The sequence below is a fragment of the Chaetodon auriga genome, chromosome 14, assembly GCF_051107435.1.
Source record: "Chaetodon auriga isolate fChaAug3 chromosome 14, fChaAug3.hap1, whole genome shotgun sequence".
NCBI lineage: Eukaryota > Metazoa > Chordata > Actinopteri > Chaetodontiformes > Chaetodontidae > Chaetodon > Chaetodon auriga.
Window position 1 is genome coordinate 15,729,315 of NC_135087.1, and position 21,646 is coordinate 15,750,960.

Here is a 21,646-nt window from a genome sequence, read left to right on the forward strand (position 1 = left end):
TAAGTTCAAACGTAGCCTAATTTTAAAGATATTTTCTACATGATAGTAAATAAAGTAAGGTCAACAGAGCATTACATTATGTTACAGAGCTGGCAAAGCTGGTCATGTGACAAAATCTGACATTAGACACTAATGTAGACTAATTCATACATATCTTTTTGTTATTGTTTGGTGATTTACATGAGCTAATTTTAGCCGCTTTGCTGTCGCGTAGCAAAGTGCTGAAAGACAATTGGACCCGAGAGATAAGACAGTAATAAAATGTCATCTGATTGGTCTGACAAAGAGAAACTGTCACCTTCCGAGAAAATATTTTGATTAGTTTGGACTTAATGCCAGAGTAGTTAAGATGAATCTTGCCTCTTTGTGGTGCAACCAAACATCGACAAAGCAGTAGTATCAAACGAACTAGTTCTAACATTTCATTTAGTGGGGTCTTTGCACCCATATTTGAGGGAGAACTTACATATAGCTGGGCCATAGCTGCATGTGAACACACACTACAAGACTGGAGCTGTGGGAAATTATGGGAAAGGGGAAGTGTCCCTCTGGGTCTTGGCATAATAACATAAATTTTTCACATAGTGCAAACTGGCTATTTATATGAACAAGCTAATAAAAGTTACAGGCTGGCCAGCATGACTGTGTATGGCTGGAAAAACTCACCTTACACTCACTCACTCACTGTGTGACTGTGCAAGGTTGAGAGGGTGAAAGAAGCACTTCGCTGGGTCAACAGACAAAGCGCCTCTAGTAAGACCTCAATTTAAGAATATTTGAAGACGCTTGAGGAATTGTAAATGAAGACAAAAGAGAAGCAGTAACGTGAAAGTGTTCCTTCCATAGAGATCACGCAGGCTTTTCCTATATTCTAGCACTAAGAGCCACCTTGGTAAAGTGTGCGTCGAGGTGTTATTGTGTGGCAGAGGAGCCTCTTTTACCTGAATAGCCGCCCTGTTCGACTGAATACAATGTCTGGAATTCAGAAACACTTGCTGCAATGTATTCAAAACACAAAGTGTGCATCTGAATGCCGTCTGAAGTGTTGCTAATTTTATTGTGAACTGAAAATCAGTCAGCGGTTGTAATCAAAGAAACTGTGCTCAAGCGCACTTATGTGTGGACGGCTTATTGTTGGTGTGCTTATTTAATCAGTCCGAACTCCACGGTCCTATCTCTGAATGTGGGCTACTAGCTGTGCACAGAGGTAGCTATTTAACTAATTAATCAGAGCCACTATTTGTTTAGTGAGGTGAAATGACCTGCTTTTGTCTTCATTAATCAATGCCTGGTTGAAGTGTGTCTGGGCAACGCAGCCTCTAGTCAGACATGATGAAAGGGGACAGCAACTACCAGTCCAATCTGATTATTACAGGCTGCCACAATAGTCCTTAATATCAAGTGAACAACAATGCTAGGAGAGCAGAAGTGAGACTTTTGATGTTGTTTTGTCTGTCTACGCTCATTTTCTCAACAGTGAGCCGGGAGCTCCGCTGTTATTCAAGAAATATAAAGAATCAAATCACTCTGAGCAAGAAACATGTTTGCTGTTTCAAAGATTCAGATTAGACTTTAACCTCATAACCAGGACGAGTTCTTGGAAACAAAAAATGAACCAAAATCAAACCTGACTTTCATAATGATCTAATGTAGATTACTTATGAGCCAATATTCTTTTCATGGATTTCATTGTTTGCTTATGTAACAACATCTTTTGAGCTAAAGCTTCATCTGAGGTCCTTTAATCAAGCACATCAGACATCAGCAATACCAGCAGCCAACAGTCTGAAGTCAATTACAAAATCAATTACAAAATCCCAAAGCTCTGCCCACACATACACAAGCACCAATACTTGAACACTACCTGGAACTAAGACACAAACATTGAGACCATCTGTACTCTATATACAGTGAGGACATAAAAGAGCAGGACGGGAGGCGGAGGGAAGCGGTCTATGTGTGAATCATAATTGTGCACTCTTAGAGGCCTCTTCTATCACTCCCAGGGGAATATCCCTCTTATAAAGAAAGTGACTCGACCATATTCCTGTCCTCCACGTCCACTGGGGAGGCCTATCCATTCTGGCTGCTAACTTATTTAAGAGCTTGTTAGCCCCCTGGCGTTTACAACACCAGAGGAAGAGCGAGGGAGACAGAGAACTCGAAAGACAGGGAAACTCGCACCACTTTTTCACTGTCAATGTGATCCCGTTTCCAGTTTACGAGCAAGTACCAATCCAGTTTGTTACTAATACTGACCAACACATACAAACCTGGGGTGTGTGTAAAGTGTTCATAAAAAAAGAATGTAATCGTTTACAAATGAACTGTGTTTACTGATGGTTTTACAAAGTGTTCCCGAGCCCACGTAGTAACGTTTTTTATTCAATCATGTGTTCACAAAGTGGTGAACCTCTCTCCATCCCATCCTTGCTTGTGAACGACTGAGCCTTTCCAGGATGCCCCTTACATACCCAATCATGATGCCATCACCTATTACCAATGAACCTGTTTACCTGTGGAATGATCCAAACAGGTGTTTTTACAAAAATCAATGAAGCTGATGAGATAAAACATTAAATATATGGTCTTTGTGTGTTTTCAGCTGAGTATGAAAGGATTAGCAAATAATCACATTCTGCTTTATTTATTCTCCCAACTGTTTTGGAATCGGGGCTGTATTGAATAAACATGTGACGACTATTAAACAAACATAAATGCAGTCATATTTCCCTCCTAGTCTTTTCTCCTGCATATGATCTCATTCCCTGTACCATTATTCAGACAGTTTATCTCTGGAGCGTCATAATGTCCCCTGGACCGATGGACTCCAGATTTTTTATTGGGGACATGGAGCCGTATTGGGTGGAGATCTGGAACTGTGAGAGCAGGAGGGGAAAGTAGCTCTTATGAAAGAGACACCAGTTACAACCGACATTCATCACTGGAGTTTATCGCTCCCACCCACCTGCAGTATGGACAGTCCAACTATGGGTCTGTTTCTCATTCTTCATGTCCCTCCCATCCGTGACTCACAACTATGATCTTAACATAGTCTTTAAACCCCAAGGAATTGGATTTATACGATCACACCATTCTGTGTCCGTATTTGGTCTAGAAAACCCTCAAAGCATCTCCTGTCACTGCACTGCTTTACATCTGTCACTCATGTACTGTACTCTGTTTTTTTAAGGCAGCTCATCTATAGTACTGTACGGCAATAAAATTCGCCTTGCCAGCTTCATTTCAGAACTTAACATCACACCTAAAATACGCACAAAATCCACTTTTGTGTATCGCCATACTCGCCGGCTTGTGAAAATGAATGCCCTCCCATCTTTTTGTTCAGCTGCCAGTCTGTCTTCCTTCCTGCTGGCGTGCATCTGCCGCATCTGATTACCAACGCCTCATCTTTTTTCCTGTGTTTACTACTTCCTCATCTTTTGTCTCCAAGGGTTTCAGTCGGGCCCACTTCTGACAAGGAAACTGACATTCAAGGAAGGAGTCGTCTCTGATGAGCGAGCAGCACACAAAGCTTGATGAGACAGACACAGACACACAGGTCTGTGTCTATCTTTTAGTAATTGCTAAGCTGTGCTCTTCGCTTTGTCTCCAGACACGGAGCATGTGGTTGTGAAGAGCAGCAAAACTCAACCATTATTGTGCCTTTTCTTTGTGTTGTTCTCATTGTAGCTATTCCCTCCTCCCCCTCTGTGTGGATGCCAACCCCTCGAAGCATGTGTGCCGTATATTCCCTGTAGATCGTAAACTACACATTTAACTTGGCTTGTTTTCACACTACAGATGCAGTCTTTGTCTGACTCATCTGAATTGTGTGAGCTAACATGTGTTTGTGTATATCATGTGTTTTTAAAAGAAATTAGATAAACATACAGACTGAAGTGAGGCAGCCGTTTGCCTATTTATCAGATCTATATTGATCTTTTATGAGACTACGTATAAACAGACAAAGAAGTGGTTCAAGCTAAGCAAACCACCAACTGAAAAGAGGATAGTTTGGTGATGTTCTTCGCTGTTTGTGTTCATTGTACTGATGTCTCACAGTGAATGTTGTAAAAAATTAAGGTGGCAAATATCAGCCAAGCACACAAACTCACATCCTGGGAATTTCAGTTTCACTCACCCACACAGTTGTCACAGAGGCTGCAGTGGGAGGCACGTGGCGGTCTAAAGATCTTGCAGGTGAAGCAATACTTCAGTTTGACTGTCTGGCCGTTGATGACCACCTCCTTGGTCCTGGGAGGAGGCCTGTAGCCAGTACTGCCATTAGCCACATCTTGGGAAAAATCAAAGAGAGAGAAAAACAAAAGAGACGCATAAGAATGACAGAGAAAAAGCTGTTAAAACCATAGTACTGCACAGAGTTTCACTCAGGTCCTAATGGACTCCCACATGCGGCACCATCGTGTGTGGTATGTGTTATGAATATTCCAGTGGCACAAAAACTACTACCCGCTTATTTGGCAAGCCTCTGAATAGGAGGCACAGACAGTGTGAAATGCAATAAAAAGTAGGAGGATAGGTGACATGATGAAAATCTCACTGGTGATTATCTGAAACAGAAGGAAAGTAAAGACAAACGCTGGTATAAGTTCTATACTAAAAGAGTATTTTTAAATATTACACCGATGTTCTAGGCTACAATCTCTTTACTTTACAGCCAACACATTTTAAAAAAAAATAACTTTTTCATAAGTGTAGCACTACTCCCTTTTTATAACACCCTCCACTTTACACACTGCATGGATAATGCAGCCCAAACAGCAGAGAGCAGCACACGACACGAGGCTGTTTAACATACATCCTGGGTGATCCAATCACAAGCGGACAGCTGAAAGCACAGGTGTGAACGCACCAAAGACGCACTGAGATCCGATGCTCAGACCTCATTCTGAGGGGGTCTGGGACACATGCAGCCACGCTCTTTGAGCAGTGTGTACACAAATGTGTCCTGGGCTGAAGGTCTGTCTTCTCAACTCATGACCTCTAAGCACATATGACACACAGTCCGATTTCTATTTGGTCCACTGTAATGCACTTTACTTGCTCGGACTCTCTTGCCTGTCAAGATAAGCAGCTGATTTCTGTGAACATTTAACTGATTACAACACTGAACTAGTAACTGCAATATCCCCAGACACCCTCTAAAAAAATTGCACAATTGAGAGTTGAGAGAAAGGGCGAAACTTAATAAACTTGGTGAAACAGCTACAGTGACTTTTTAATAATTCATGCCTTCTGTTAAATTCTGCATTACACAAAAAACAAGAGGTTGTTTCTATCCTTGGAAAAAACATTGTGTCCGTGTGTCGCAGCTGCACTGGCCTGTCGGCTACTCTGGGTCTAAAGTGCGTCTTACCTGCCAACATTTAGCAGCTGCTTGAGCACAGTTTCAACTGATTTCATCATTTACTCTCAACACGGCACTGACGGTAAATGTGTCAAATTTTACAGCGCGCTTAATAGTCACCAATATAGGCTACTTCTTCGTTGCCAGTGGAAAGGTCCCCAGGCTCCCTTAAAATGAATTTATATTTTTAAGCATTTAGTGCAATTTAGTGAGCTGGAAACTTCTGTGAATCACCGTCTTTGAAAAAATCCTTAATTATTTGGGCCTTCTTGTAGCTTCGACAAATGTTATACATGAAGTTATTTCTTTCTCTGTGTAAAAAAAGTGTCAGTCTTCCCCAGCCTGGTGACTTTCATTGCTGAGCCAAAGCTTGAAAACATCAACACATTTGGTTGTTGCAAACCGAAAGATGTGAATGCTTATTTGCATATCGGGCGGGGTGTTGAGATCCAGTTAGAAGTGGCCACTGACGTACTTAGAGGTGTCCACTTGTGATTGGATGCATGTTAACGCAAACAGCCTCTATGAAGGCTACAGGTTATTAATAGCAGGCAAATTTAGATTTGCAAGGCAGTCTCACCAAAACCTAAAAATATGACCATCTGTGGAGAATTCCATGCTTGAATCATGATTTCTTCAGTGCAATGAAATGGTGTTTGTAAAATCAGCCACTTAAGACACAATGAAAAGGTGAAAATAACACATTTCTTTATTTGCAATATGAGCCAACAGTATCCAGTAGATGTTGCTGTTTGGGTGCAGTGTGTTCAGGTTGTCTAGTTAATTTGTCTCGAGAAGGATGAATCTCAACAAGGCGAAACCTTTACTGATCTGCATTTATCTTCAGCTCTGAAAAAGGTACATGTCATGATATCAGTAGCTTAAAAGGTTTGAACATGGACAACCCACGCGGCTCATTATATCTAATTAGCCTGACAATTTTAGCTCTTTTCATGAGCTACACAGATTCTGCTGAGGTGAGTCAACCAGAACCAACCTTTAGTTAACTAAAACCGTAATGTAGTTCAGGCAACACGAACAACAGTCTGGAATTCAATATGCACTTAACTCCATGATCCTCAGACTATAATACAAAGAAGAAAATGATGGCATACTGCTCTGAATGGCTTTACGTGGAGAAAGACAGCAGTGATGACAGGCTAAATGGTATGGACCAGAGCAATGATAGTGATTTTCAAGCCATAAAAGGTAAAGTCTGTATCCCATTATTGCTCAGCTTGCTTTGAGCACTCTCACGTACCCCGAGAGTACGAGATATCGTGTGTAGGAAGATCATTTTGGGATCATTTATACAAAAGCCCGTAGCATTGCTAACAGAGTAGGGGGATTGTATAGGGACTGAGAGGCTTGTGTGGGTGTTTGACATTTCTAAAGGAGAGCAGAGGAAACCAGCGAGTTCTGTACTATTGAATTCATCTCCATTGTGGTCGATGCCAAAAGAGCGTTCTCCTCTCTCCTCCACACTCCCTGTATTCCTCTGTCCTCTCGGCAGACTCCACTGGGGGAGACAACAAATCAAGGGAGTATGTGAAAAATTTGGAGCACAATTCAGTTCCCGCGGGAGGAGTCAGGAGGAGTCCCATTGTTTAGGTATTCATAGTGCAGTAAAATTTACAGGAATATTACACCCTGTCATACGAAATAAAGAGCTATGAGAACCAAACTGACTCCTTCAGAAGCTTTAGGGAAAAGTTCTTGAAAAGTGTTCTCTACCGTAATGGTGGCAGACAGGAAAAGATAGATGCAGTGATGACGTGTGTATGTCATCAGAAGCAACTCTGGAGAAAAACTGTTCATGGCAAAGACAACTACAGGAAGTGTTAAAAAACGGTGGCTTACATGCCACTGAATACCGAAATCAAATGCATCCAGTATGAGCAAGAACCCAATCATTTCAGCCCATCAAAAAGGAGCTATACACACACACTTAACTGGTTTTATCTGTTATTAAGATGAGGCTTAGTTTTTATTCATTTTGTGTGACTACCAGAATAGCAATAGGGTCAAGAATCAGGGAATAATGCGTGAAAGTTTCCAAGTTGGAGTAAGGGGTGTTCTCCATTTTCACCATTCTGCTGCCATATTGCAACACAGGACAACATCATCAGTTCAAGTGAAGGCAGATATCTGGTACATTTCTAAAATCAGAGAGACTAAAAGACCACAAGTACTTGTGTCCAGGCCAAACTACTACTACTAAAAAAAAAAAAAAAAAAAACCTTCAAGAATTGCAGAAAATGGATAATATGAAGGGAAACACTGAAGTAATACTTGTAACATAATCAATCCAACACACTCAACATGTTCTATTGCAAAGGTTGTGTTAGTTTCTTCACCACCCACAAAAAATATCAATAGTACAATACATAACAATTAAACTATGCTTGTAATATCATTATTCCCAGTTGAGCAAAAACATTACAAGAGAATGCTAAAATGGACACAGACACAAACTCTGGCCTTGAACATTACTGCAAAATTGAACGGACACATTTCAGTTTTAGGGCTGTTAATGTGCTATTGTACATTGTGCAGACTTTGCTGTTGTTGAGTCAAGTTCCTCTAAATGGACGAGGGTCTACGTGGTTTGATATTGCACAATTTATGCTGTGGACTGGCCGAAGGTCGTTTCACACTAATATTCCAGGTGTTTTGTGCTCACAGACATCAAAACGAATGCGTACATAACGAAAGTAGCAGCTTTTCTTCGTTATTTACAAATTAAATGTGATGTGCCTCCTCTACAGCTCCTCTACAGTCTCTACCTGTTTCAAGAATAGAAATTCAGTGGCTCAAAAGTTGCAAAAATAACAGTCTGCTTTGAGCTCTATTACCTGACTAAATACCAGTACTTCCACTCACCGTCCTTTAAATCAACGGTGGGCACACCATAAGTACACTTCGACTAGCCCATCAACATTCACTACACTTGTTCAGATGCCTGCGGTAAAGTAGCGGGTGAGTGGGAGTGTCAAAGTTGCATTTCTGCTGAACAAAGCCATTTGTACACGGCCATCCCAGCAGCCAAAGCTTAGCCTTACATCAGTGTCTAGTGGGAAATCCCTCAGAGAGATAGGCCAGGCCTAAGAGCTTGAAGGTAGAAAATAAGGTCAGGTAGACTGGGAAGTGATGTAACAGAACACACATACGTGTACACACACACACACACACACACACACACACACACACACACACACACACACACACACACACACTCTGTACCCACTCACACCCTCATGCACAAAGCTAAATGAGGGCTCAATGTCAGCCAAACTGTGCTAGGCGTTGCCTGGTGTGGCATAAAGGGAAACTAATTGCTATCCTGCTGTGTGTGTGGAGGAGAGAAAACTGGAGCCTTTACCCTCACAGAGGAAAAGTGTATTAGAATACAATGATGATGGTGAACACACAGACGCACTGCCCTCGACCTGCCTGTCAAGATGTAGGACTAAAACCAGATAGGCTGTTCAGTCAACCAACCATTTCAGGGTCTGACACACAACAGATAACTAGATTAAAACACATTTCAAGCACACTATGACATCAATCATAAAATGAAACATGTAATCTTAAACCCATTTCAAATAACATAGATGATTTCCTCAATTAAGAAAATTAAAAAGAATGACTAGCTCCTTCTCTACACAAAAGGAGTGGCTCAGTTCTGTAAATTTGGCAGCGCACAGATGTAAAAATAGCAGCGTCGAGCAAATGAGGCTGGTGTTAAAGTGTGGGTTTCAGAAGCCATTTAAATGGAAAATATGTGTCACATGATGCCACTTAGAAAGCCACGGTGGAAAGTTGAAGGTGAGTGTCTTTTGTGCTGCGGTGGATATTTTGATGGTACATGAGTGAAGCTTCATACTGCAGTTTAAAGCACTGTAAGGGAGGTTAGATTCACTCGTCTGGAATATTTTTTGCTTTTCAGATTCAGATAAACGACTCAAAAATACTTAGTAAAAATGTATAATTGTCAACATGGTGGGAAAAAAAGTTTTCTAAACTGGGAACCATGCACAATACAACTAAATATGACTTTGTTTCAAGGCTCTTAAAAACAAGGAAAAGCAAGAACAAGCCAAACCGATTTTCTCATTTATTCATAATTTTAATGTCTTTCTCCACAGATAAAGGGCCACAATCCGTAAAGGTGTTCTTATTTAGGCAACTGAGTGTGATTATTTTCTCGACTAAAGTATGCTGGGTCAGGTGCTGCTGCCGATCCAGCTCATATGCAAAATAAAAGCAATGTAAACCAAGAACGGAAACTTTTACAACCACTCCAGTTTATACTGATGTCACTCCATTTAAAAAAAAAAACAAAAACCCAACAATGAACAAGTAACAATTAGCTGATTGGCAAAATCAAGGCTAATCACAGGTTTACCAACCAAATGATTATGATGAAATTATTATCAAAGTGCTTTTAAACTTCAGGTTGAGAACAGCAGAGAGCAGCAGCCATAAGATCTACTGACTTATAAAGACGTCTGTCGTAGGTGATCAGTCGGAAGTAAGCAACCAGTAACATCGACCTACCGGTGGCAGTTGGTATTATGCATGCAGCGTCCTGCTGTGATTGGGAGTCACGTAAGAGAAAGGGGGATTATGAAATGTGTAGGAGGAGTGGTTAGAGCTAAATAAAAGCAGAGGAAAATGCTGTCTGCTACTGCTCTGTTTACATGGACGCTGCAGTAAATCAAGTCATCATGCTCTGGTTCAAGCAGGTTCAACCCAGTTATTGGCTTCATCAAGTGAAAATGGCATTACTGCATTTGAGGAAGTTCTTCTGGTGTTGAGTAACTTGAAACTAGTTCAGTTCAAGTGAATTTAGCTTAGCTGGAAATTCAGTGTAGACGAATTTCCTGTCTGACCTCGTTCTGAAGCGAGCCAACACCTGTCGCACAGTTAAAACAGCAGAGTGAATCTTGTTCATGTTAAAGCTGTTCTAAAACTAACTGAAGCAGCATGACATGAAAGCAACAAAGGCCATCTTTAGGCCAAGAGGTCAGACCTGAACTTATACTGCAGAGGATTTTCCACAATGCAAAGCTTGTTGGATGTCATGTTAATGGGTATGTCGGTGCTTCTGCAGAGGAATATGGGACTTTTGGTTTGCTGCTGTGTCAACCTGTTTTGAATTTGGCTTGCTGCTGAACATAATTTTTGATGTGGCCACAACACAAAACAGCAGCATTAGTATGGGCTGACCACATGTACAAAACAATGATCTGTTTTCAATTTTCTTCTAGTCTGATGTGCTGCTTCACTCTCACAGCCTCACAGTATTTAAACATCCAAACTTCTTAAAAAACAGTCTGACTTGTTTATGTGATTCTGAGACTGTTTCTGTTAAGTCACATTTATAACATGTCGTACTAAGTCCAACTTGGTGTGAAATATTTGGAGCAGGGAGTAAACAATCAATTGCAAAGCCAATCCTGATCGAATTCTGAAATGATGTGAAATCTCATGATAAAACATGACACGTTTCATTTGCAGATATGCCCCGGAGTTCACTGTGTGCTCCCCTTGTGAAAAAGTGAGCATTTGACTCTCTGAAATGGAAAAGGCTCAACATCTCTGCACGGTACTCGATCTAGAACAAAGCAATCTTGGACTAAATATCTTGCGCTTCAACTTTGTCACTCTGGGCCGAACTGACTCAGGCCTTGGCCAAGACCATGAGGGATCAGTTAAACAGCCTGGACACAGAGATGTGATTATCTGTCTGAGTGAATTATGACAATGTCACGGCCAGGTGTGCAGAGAAGCACAACAAAGCTGCTGCTTCACCCTGGACTTCTGGCCAGTTAACAAAGCCCGATGAGATCCACAGGGACAGAAGGAGGAAGGGCAAACAAAGAGACAGATGACGAGTAGAACTTTATTACTAAAGGCAGGATTGGTCATGCGGTAATGCCTTTATGATTACCTAATCTGATCCATGTATGGCAGCATACACTGTTAGCTTCCCTGCCCATATATATTATGTAATTGGAGTGCAATATGATAAAAGATGTGAGTATGTGTGCGAGAAAGAGAAGGCATAATGGATGGAACAAGAGAGAGCAAACGATCACCATATTGGGTCAATCCAGTCTGATTACTCACTTGCTTCTATTGTCTGTTTGCTCGTTGTCTTCTCTCTTGTGTGCTGCTATAAAACAGCTCTACAGTGACAGCTCTATTCCTGTACATTCCTATTTGTCTATTCCTGTCCCCTGCAGCTCGATCACCCACTGACTCTCGTTTCTTCATCTGTCTTTTTCATGTCCATGTCACTGTAAGCCAAGGGACTCGCCAACAATGAAGGAAGACTGAGAGGAATGAATAGGAAAAAAAAATGCATTTTGCCAGAGGCACTTAAAAGAGTGTAAAATGACTCTTCACAGCACACGTCATCAAAATGAAATAAAAGCTTCTCCTACAATGTGCAATTGAAGTTGCAGGGGGCACTGATAAACCTGTGACTATGTTACACAACAATGGCCTCGATGTTGCGGGTTTTGCTGGCAGACGCTCCATAAGAAAGCTTCACTTCAGTAAGGAATCAAAGATTTGGTTTTCTACTAGTGAAAACACACAACGCCTGACACTTTGTCTGCATGCGTTGATCATTCTGCTTGTTTTTTATTAATTCATCCATTCACACTGCTTCTCACCCTCTCTGATACCTGCTTCCAAGCAGTTCATCTACATGTCTGTTAAATTCTTCCTTCCTTACCGAGAATAAGAGAGGATAGGCTCACGTCTATGTACAAGCAATCCACAAATGCAGAAGTTGAGATGTCAAGTGGCTTAGTAATAGAGCCCCTTTACGCTGGCTGCACCGCTATTACTTATTCTTCAGCCAATAACAATGAAGTCAAACATGAATGTGACCTAGGGTGGCTGGCTCCACTGAAAAAGCAGAGGAGGGAGGAAGCAAGTCGCAGCAGCGGTTTAAGTACCAGCATGAATTATGATTGGACTGTCATTCAAAACGAGGTATTAATTCATTCTTTACTGCAACAGGATGAACATATTATGTCAAACAGACATACAGGATACTGTCCTGGCAAGGGCAAAGGGAAGCTTTAGTCTGAGTAAAACTGTTCCTCTGATGTACCCGGTCTCTGCCAGGGTATCTCTGGACCTCATCTTAGAGTCAGCTGTGCATTCCACCTGATTTATTTCACTTTTTTAATTTCTACAGTTGGAGGCCAACAGGAGGTCACAATCAATACAGCCCTGTGAAAAGCACCACCTACGATGATTCATTTAAATCGGTGCCAGCTTTTTGATGTTGAGTGGCATTTAACAGTGCAGTGGTCAGCATTTAAGGGACAAAAACTGCCAAGATGGAAAGAAGTGGCCACCTCGAACACTGTGTGATGTTCAGTACATGGATAATAATCGAAACAACCTTATTTATTTTTGGTGGAGTCTCACATTTGTCTCCAGCCAAAGTCAGCGCTAGAGGCAGACCTACAAGGTGTTCAAATCCATAAGCATGTTTGCATTGCTGCAGGGTGATGAGGCTGTATCTAATGTGATTAAGCTAGCTCTCATCTGAGAGGATGGCTCTCTCTGATGATGGGCTGTGTGTTTGAGTTTGGCATCTGAATTAAATTTCTGGCAAGGGCACTGACAAGAGCAGCCCCAACAAACCATTTCAACACAAATGATGAACACAAGTAAGTAAGAAGTGATTAAACCAGGGTTCAAGTTCGAGAAGAGGGTGTGATGTGGGTTTGGTGATATAGAGTATTTTAAGAGATGTTCAATGACTTTGTTCCTAAAAATAAAATGAATACAATTTGTTCACTAAAAGACAAACTAATCTTATGTGATTAGAAAACCCTGGTTAATATGTTTGGTTCACAACTTTAAACATTTAGCTGAGTCACTCATTCATTTTCACAGTCTCAGTCTATTTCTTGCAGCAGTGAAACAGCCCATAACTATAATGTGAAAAGCACATATGATTTTAAGATTACTTCGCTGGCTCTGGAAAACTCTGCCCCCCACCAAGGGGGTTCTCTTGTGTGTATGTGTGTGCATGTGTGCGTGTGTGCGTGTGTGTATGTGATAAGTGCATGACCTCGGTACCTCCACAAAACCTCTGTTTGACATTTGTCTATCGTCTGAACAAGTCAGGGAATTTACATGCAATGAAAAATCGAAAGAGGCTAATTGATTGCAGCAGACACAAGAGCAAAGAAGCTGAATTAAGAATGAAAGATCCCATTTAATTTGCCACTGTCAACATTTTATGATAACAATTTTAAACTTTACGCTTGCATTACGATTTTTAAAGCCAACACTGACACAGAGTATCATCACATCACCCAGTCAAGTGTCTCAAGGCTCAAGCTTCATACAAACAGCACGCTTCTGGATTTTTCAGTGTGTTTTGACATTAAACACTTTGGCAGAGTGTAAAGAGTCACGATACACGAGCAATGGTGGTGGGCTGCCAACCACCACACAACAGTCAAAACAAAGAAAACGGTGGCCTGAACTCCTGAAGACAAGACAAAATCTTCTTCATTAATCAAACATTTAAAGCACAAGGTCTTTATCAGAGCAAAATACCTGCACATGTTTCTAGTGGGCGGATCCATATTCAAACAAAAAGAAAAAAAAAAGATGTATTTCAGAGCACATCCGTATTGAATGTTCCTGCAGTCATGCAAGGCCTAAATGTCATTGCATCCTCTACTGATGTGCACATCTTTCCTGCAGCAGCACAAGCTCTAAGCTCTCCAAAAGCTATTTCCTCTGCTGGCCCTGAGTCTGCCTGGCAGCTTTGGAAAAAACAGTGCGGCTGCCCTGACATTCACCAGCTAGCTTGGACCATATTAGGTGGAAGGAAGGAAGCAGGCAGCTCTGACCATCTCTCACTCTGATTAATGCTTCAGAGAGTCTCTTGGATTTGGCATGTGGTGGCTGAACTGATGCCAGCCTGTCTAGTCCTGACATATTGGGCAGGCAGGCAGACATGCATAGACATCAAACACGGCACGCTGAAGAGAAATCTTGTCTCCATTTCAGGCGGGGATGAAACAACAAGCTGTGCTACCTGTCCTGACCCCCCAGATTCCCCCCAACCCTTTATAGGTGTACATGGCGTTCCTGCTGCATTGGGAGTGCAGGGTTTTATATTTTTATATGTTTCTCAAATATGTTCTTACATGTGCAAACATGCCACATTTGATTTTGTCTTAGGTAGGATGTCTTCAGCCCACACACTCCAACATCCTGGTAAAGGATAAAGCATTTGGCAGAGAGCAGAGATATCTGCTCACGATGGATGACAGCAGAGGCCTGGCTATCAGCTTTCTCTCCTAAAGAACACGGAGCATGAGAGACCTTGATGTCTCGTATTGTACAGACATTAGGTCCTCCATTGTTTCGTCAACAGATCAATAGGAGCTGTGTCAAACTTGAGGCTTGTACCACTTTGACTTCAAAACATCATCATCTATTTATGAGGTTGCTGGTGTATTGCAAAACATCTTGGGCCTCTGGTGGCTGCAGTATTCAGGGATTTTTTGTTTTAATTAAGAAAACTATAGACATGAAATGTACATGCACAAGGCGGATGCAAAATAATAGGTAGGTTGTCATTTGCAACACCCAATATAAATGTTAGTCATACCTTCTAATAGGTGTGGATAGCACTGACATGCGAAAAAGTTAGCCATGCTCGCTACGACTGTCGGCTGCTTTCTTAACATCGGCGTGCACAGTTACATAAGGACATATCCATAAAAAAGAAGCTTTGAGTAAAAATGGACTGAGAGGTGTCTCAGTCAGATGAGAAAGAAAATGCTAGAAATGAGTCCTGCTGTAGGTAGAGGAGGAGGAGGCAAGGAAGAGGAATGAGGAGCAAGTATGTACAAACACACATAGAGTTACACACACACACACACACACACACACACACACACACACTGTTAACGTGGGCAGTGAAAGCAGATATTCTGAAACTATTCTGCAACAACTCCCAAATGCATTTTAACCACTGAATCAAGACAAATGGGCAATTGATTAAAAAAGAGTGAGGAAGAGAGACGTGCTTAAGTGTTTCTTTTCATCGAGAGGCTGGTTGGCGATGGGGCTTAGGATGGGGTTGGATGATCAGGCTAAGAGCTAACAGATGTGCTACTAATGTCTTGCATGTCAAGCTGCCACGCCATGGCAAGGGGCAAACAAACAGCTCTGCACTGCACAGGTCTGGACAGAGGAACCAGAGAAAGAAGGAGCAGGATTAAATGTGTTTGAACAGAAAGACAGGGGCGAAGGTAGAGACGCTTCACCACGAAGACCGACGGACGCTGACAGAAAGCAAGAGGAAACAGGAAGAAAGAGCAGCAATAAGCAGATCTATGAATAAAATGCATTTAAACAAAGCGCCTCTACCTTTTTACTGGCTGTGGGAAAAGGCAGTGACCTTTACCTCTCAGGAGCTTAAATCTAACATTCCTAGCTGAAGGATATAACCCACCTGAAGTATTTATGTCTGTGCATTTGTGTGTGTGTGTGTGTGTGTGTGTGTGTGTGTGTGTGTGTGTGTGTGTGTGTGTAAAATGCTCATGCTATTACAAGCCAGGTTCTTTCAAACGGAAGATAATGGGACCCATAATGGCACCAACACTAAAGCAGTCTATTAGCTTACTGGCAGCCATGGGACTGAATGTGGAGGTTTCAGAGGAAGACTACAGAGACTGAGGGGCATCACAATTAAAAGCTTTTCTACAATTAAAACAAGCTTAACCAAATTCATCGTAACGTTCATCTTAAAATTTTCTTGGAAGTAGAGCAGAAGTAGAAAGTAGAAATGCTGTGGCCATGGAATTAGAGTGAGCAGCTGGTCAAAGTGGACCAATGGAGTTGCAATCCCAAACATTATGTCTGACCACAAGGGTCAGGGCTGATTGTTTAATGTTAACCTCAATTTTTCACTTCCAAATGGTTTAAATACTTCAATCATGCTTGTTCAGCACTGAATGCATGCGTTAGGGATGCCCTGGGCGCGACTCTTAAGCTGTGTCGAGTCCCTGCAAACCCACATCTCAGCAATAAGCCGGTGAGAAAAATGTTAGGATAAATGATAGGAATGACTATAAAACTACAGAAATACTGAAAAAAAAAAAAACCCTGTTCAATCATTTCACCACCTGTGCACACACAGATTCATCTACTCTATTCTACTCCATCTATTCATCTGTGAACAAGACATTACAGTTTAGAAACAGGCAATTGTTTTACTACGCTCGGAAATGCGCAGCACAAAAGACAGTCGGGATGAAATGATGGTAGAAGGGGGGGAGGTGTGGTATTTGGGTCAACATTGTTCATATTTTCAGCCTTTAATTTGTTTATCCTCTGAAAAAAATACAACAAAAAACATGGCACTTTTGCACAGTGCTGTTTCGGCCCACTGCTCCAAGCTCTCTGTACTTTACTTTCCCTCCAAAAGCTTTTAAGTCTCCTAATGAGATTAATTAAGCCGGTCCAGAGTTTGTTTAATGAGGCCCCAGTGGCCTGAAGCATGGAGAGGACCATCGCTGGGAAACGGGAGCTTCACATGCCAAATCAAGAAGAAGCAAACTTTACAGGCGCTTTCAAAAAGAGGGTTTAAAAAGTTAAACCCTTTGAGCAAAGTGGTGATAATCCATTTAGCCACAGGACAGCAGGACAAATTCAGCGGTGAGTAACTAAACTGACATCAGTGTAAATTCCAGTCTTACGTGTCTCGATTGTCGGCCTGCCTCCTCTGACAGAGGCCTCATGTAGCTGACCGCACTCAGACCGAACTTTAACATTTTTGGCAACTTAACCTACTCAAACACTAACACTACACACTGCCTTCATATCACCTTCCTAGCAAGCACTACTTCAATAGCTCCAACTTAAAACAAAAAACATCAAAACGATTTCATGAATACTTCAGATCTTGAATACAACATATGTCAATTACCCATGAAATATCAAATATAGTCACTTTTGTAGAGAAAGGCAGCCTTGAATGGCTTTTTGCCAACTAGTTCTAAATTTTTGGCTCGCCAAGAATTGCATTGGTTAAAAAAAAAAATCCACAACATCTGAACAGGGGCTGCATCTACATAGTGTGCTTCTTGCATTAATGCATTTCATTAAAAATGAATTCTTGATTTCTCTATGCCTGATGTAATGACTTGTAAACAGTGAGGCAACCACACTTCTCATGAGCAAACTGAATCCACATCACAAACTGCAGTCTCGACTGCTCCTGACTCACGGTGAGCTATCGTTAGCGCTGTGATGCCGGTAATTCAGTTACACCATATCAAGTGGTTCCTAATGCACAAACAGTTCTAAGTTTCACATCACAAATTAGATTCAGAAGTTATCCAGCTGAATTTCATGAGTCAGGTAATACATCAGACGGGGGTCCTCGAAGAAGATGTGAGTGAAAAAAACAGATCAAAGGCCATTTGGTCAGAGCAGCACCAATACTTCACCTCAGCCTAAATGCAGAATGCCTTTAAAGTCAGAGGAGGCTTGATCCCCATTTCTCTCACAACACAGACAAACTCCAGACACATCAGTCAGATAATCTGCCGCTTTGTATGGGAGGTTGTAAAGGCAGACACTAGCTTCCCAAGATCAGCACCAAATACAAATACAGCCTCTAAGACAGAGGTAAACATCAGCCTGGAGATACAAAATACAATAACAGAAAACAGCTGGCAAAAGGCTAAACAATGGTCAGAGAATATATCCAGAGAAACAGTGACAGGAAAAGACAGAAGAAATATGCAGAAGCAGAGAAACAAAACCTCAATGATTGGTTTTCATGCCCACTTCTTTTCGTATCTAAAAATAATTCAATTCGAGTCTTACCTATTTGCCTCTCCAGGTCAGCTGCTTCATCTGGGGTGGCCCTGGGCAGCACTCCGGGGTCACTGAAGCTGGTTCTCAGGAGTGTCCCCAATACAAACATGAACAGCACACCTCCTATGACTGGGATAACTGGGGTCAAGTACTGCGCCAGGAACGGACAACTGGTAGGACAAGGGGAGATGGGGGGAAAAAGAGAAATAAGCAGTAAGTAAACAAGAGACAAAGGGTCCAGCCTGACCACTAATGCTTAGCTAAGCAGTGAAAACCTGAATAGTCAAATAGCCAGAACCAAAACGCATCTGATGACCTGAGGTGCAGGTGTGTCTACCAATACATACATACATACATACATACATACATAATACAGAGCCTTTGCAGAATACTGAACTGAACTCTACTGGTGGTAGAGACAAGCCATGAAATTTAGGAAGTGGTAAAGCGTGTGACTTGTTGACTAATGACCAGTAAGTGGATATAACCCTTTAACAGACGAACAGGCACAAACACAAGGGTCAGGCCCCTGAGTCATAATCTGTTCTAATGAGACAATTTAACATAATCCCAATTAAACATCTAATGTTGCAGGTGGTTATTAGAGTAATCACATTTAGTCCCACAGAGGTGGGGGGGTGGGGGGGCAACACATTTCATCTGTTAAGTCCCTGGTCTAGTGGATTAGGTCTGGGATCAGCGAAGAGGTACCATTCTAGACAAGGGAAATTAAATGAACATGTGGTCCATGTGTGTGCAAAACCATACGTTTTGAGGGATGCTGTTGAGGAACAGAAAGCAGTACTGCGAGCTGAGCCAAGGTTCACAATAATGTCAACATTATTATAAGGCTTTTATTAAAATAGAGTGAAAGTAAATGAAAAATAATCTAAATACTTTCCACTGGACTATCTGCAAAATGGTTTCAATTAGTGGAGTGGAAGATAAATTACACTGAATGAACAAAAAAGGCACAGAGGTGGAGCTGGTGGGGAGGAGAGGTTTTATTAACATTCAGTAAGTGCATAAGACCACACTGTGTTATTGACTGTTATTTCAAAATCAATGCATAGAAACAATGACTTCAGATCATAAATGAACTTAGGATGTTTTAAGTGACGGTGATGGCAACAATAAGGACACAGCGGTCAACCACATTCTGTTGAACCACATTGTTTTTCAAACTGCATTTTTGCTGCAAATGCAAAAAAAATGCTTTACAGCTTCCCCTTCTTTAAATTCATCAAGGAAGCAAGTTTAAATTTTAATAACATGTATGATAGTGAAGTAAAGTCCATGAGCGACCTATCAAACCATCTCACCAGCCTTCAGATGGCAACACCTTGGGAGGGCAGATACATCCGCTGCTCTATGCCAACACCAGTTATTCTGCTAAACCAAGCCAAACTATATTTAGGCTCGCCGTGTTGGGTTCCGTCAGGACAGCGGGTGGGGATGGACATAAAGCATTTACTTAAATTTGCTTATCTGTGCTAAATTGGGTTCCAGCATCATCAGTACACGCTCCCTGCTTTCACCTGAACTGCTGGAGATGAATGCCCTCCAGCCAGGGGAAAAGGTCAGCTAACATAGGATGCCGAGCAAAGAACACAAAAACTCACGAATGTGTTTGTGTACTTGGGAAAGTGTGCAAGTTGCCTGTAAGATGAGTAAGCCAGTTCACTGTACTTTTATCAAAAAAATGTTCAAATCTGAATTAGACACATACGATACTTGTGCGGTTTTTGGAGAATGTTTAAGATGTGGCAAACAAAAAGTCTACAACTCATGCCATTATCCCATATGGGAGGACGCTGACCAGTCCTGCTGTTCCTCCACATCTGGAGTGAGACTGAACGAAGCAAAAAACACAGGGTTGTCTGGGACATCAGCAGGGGACTGCGGGCAGGACATCACTGTGCAGCACAAACACTGCTCCATTTAAAAACTTGCCTGGGGTTCCCAAGGTCATTGTACTGGACACCGACTGTGTCAACGGACTCAGGACACTTGCTAACAGGTCATCCATTTTACAGCCTTCGGTGCCTTGTGATTCTTCCCCCAGCCTCGGTCTTCTGATCTGGGCTGGGTGGAAACTCATCACCCAGCAGTGTGTCCTGAGGTTGTAATCGAATACAGGGCACATTCCCATCTCTGGCTGAGGCAGTGTTGCAGGCTGGATTTCTGTCATTGTTTAAACAGAGAGCAGCTAAGTTGCTCTTGTCAAATACTTTGACTGCAAGCACTGTATGTTCTGGTTGCATTGGGCTGCTTTTGGTCTCCAAATTCATACCACATGCATACCACACAGCAGACATGATATGGTTACACAACCAAGTAAGTATTGGCCGATGTCATTTCATATTACAGTAATGTTTTGGTAATGTGTGTCCTGTGAAAAAGAAAAAAATAGCCTTTAGGGACCTTCAACAAATCTTTGGTTCATATGCTGCCTCACTGAAAACATGTTTAAAGCAGATGGAGGTGTAATCCTTGTTCACTGCAGGCAGTTTCTGTCCTTGATTCTCACATTTGACCACAGTAAAACCGTCTCCTTTGGTCACATTGTGTTTCAAACTTCACTAAATACCATTCATGTAGCCAACAGAAGCATGCACCACATCGCATAATCACATCTCATAATTAACTTTATTCACGCTCCCAATAGATCTGTATCTGTCACTATTGTCTTCATGTGCATCATAAAGTGCAACAGTTACCACTGGGACATACGATACCTCGCAAAGAGCTGGTAGATACCGAATGACTGCGCAAACTCTACTGTCAAAGGAGAAAGACAAGTTTGCTTCAATTGCCGGAAAGGAAACAAATAAGACAAGAATGCCAGCAGATATCTGACCATTTAGGCAGTGCTGAGAGGACAATTTCTTAACAAACACTGAAACGAGACGACTATTCCAGTCATGCAGGGAGAGAGCTCAGTCATTGTTTCCTGTCTGCAGGGCATGAAAGATGTAACATCATCATCACATGGCAGACACAACCCACCCCTGCTGCTAGCTATTACTTAAACACAATATCCACATTAAAGCTTGTAGGATTTTCCCTCTCTTTAAAAAAAAAAACTGTGACTGCGATGATTATTTTTTTTATTAGAACAAAGCTCCAGTTGGCCAAAAATATCTGGAACTTTCCTCTGTATCTACACAAGGAAGAAAATCTTCGGGGGACATCTCAATACGAGGGATTATTACTTTTCTTATTGCTCTACAATAACAGAGAGAAATGTTGGTTGAGCTTTCATAAGACGATAAACAGTAGATCCACATGGATAATTTATTTCAGTGCTTCAGAACGAATGACAGTAGAAACAACACAAGGGGTAAAAACCACACAGTCAACTTGTCAGCCTAGTCGGTCCGGTTC

The 21,646-nt window shown here is 41.7% G+C and overlaps 1 protein-coding gene across 2 annotated transcripts in view; it reads right to left on the bottom strand.

The window, feature by feature from the left end:
- Positions 1-21,646, bottom strand: part of LOC143331341 (palmitoyltransferase ZDHHC14-like) — a 46,887-nt gene that overhangs the window by 13,198 nt on the left and 12,043 nt on the right. For both annotated transcript variants that reach the window (XM_076748104.1, XM_076748103.1), the window contains exons 3-4: positions 18,269-18,429; positions 4,145-4,297 (exon numbers count right to left, since the gene is read on the bottom strand). In XM_076748104.1, coding sequence (XP_076604219.1) covers positions 4,145-4,297; positions 18,269-18,429 — 314 coding nt within the window. The remainder of the gene's footprint in view (positions 1-4,144; positions 4,298-18,268; positions 18,430-21,646) is intronic.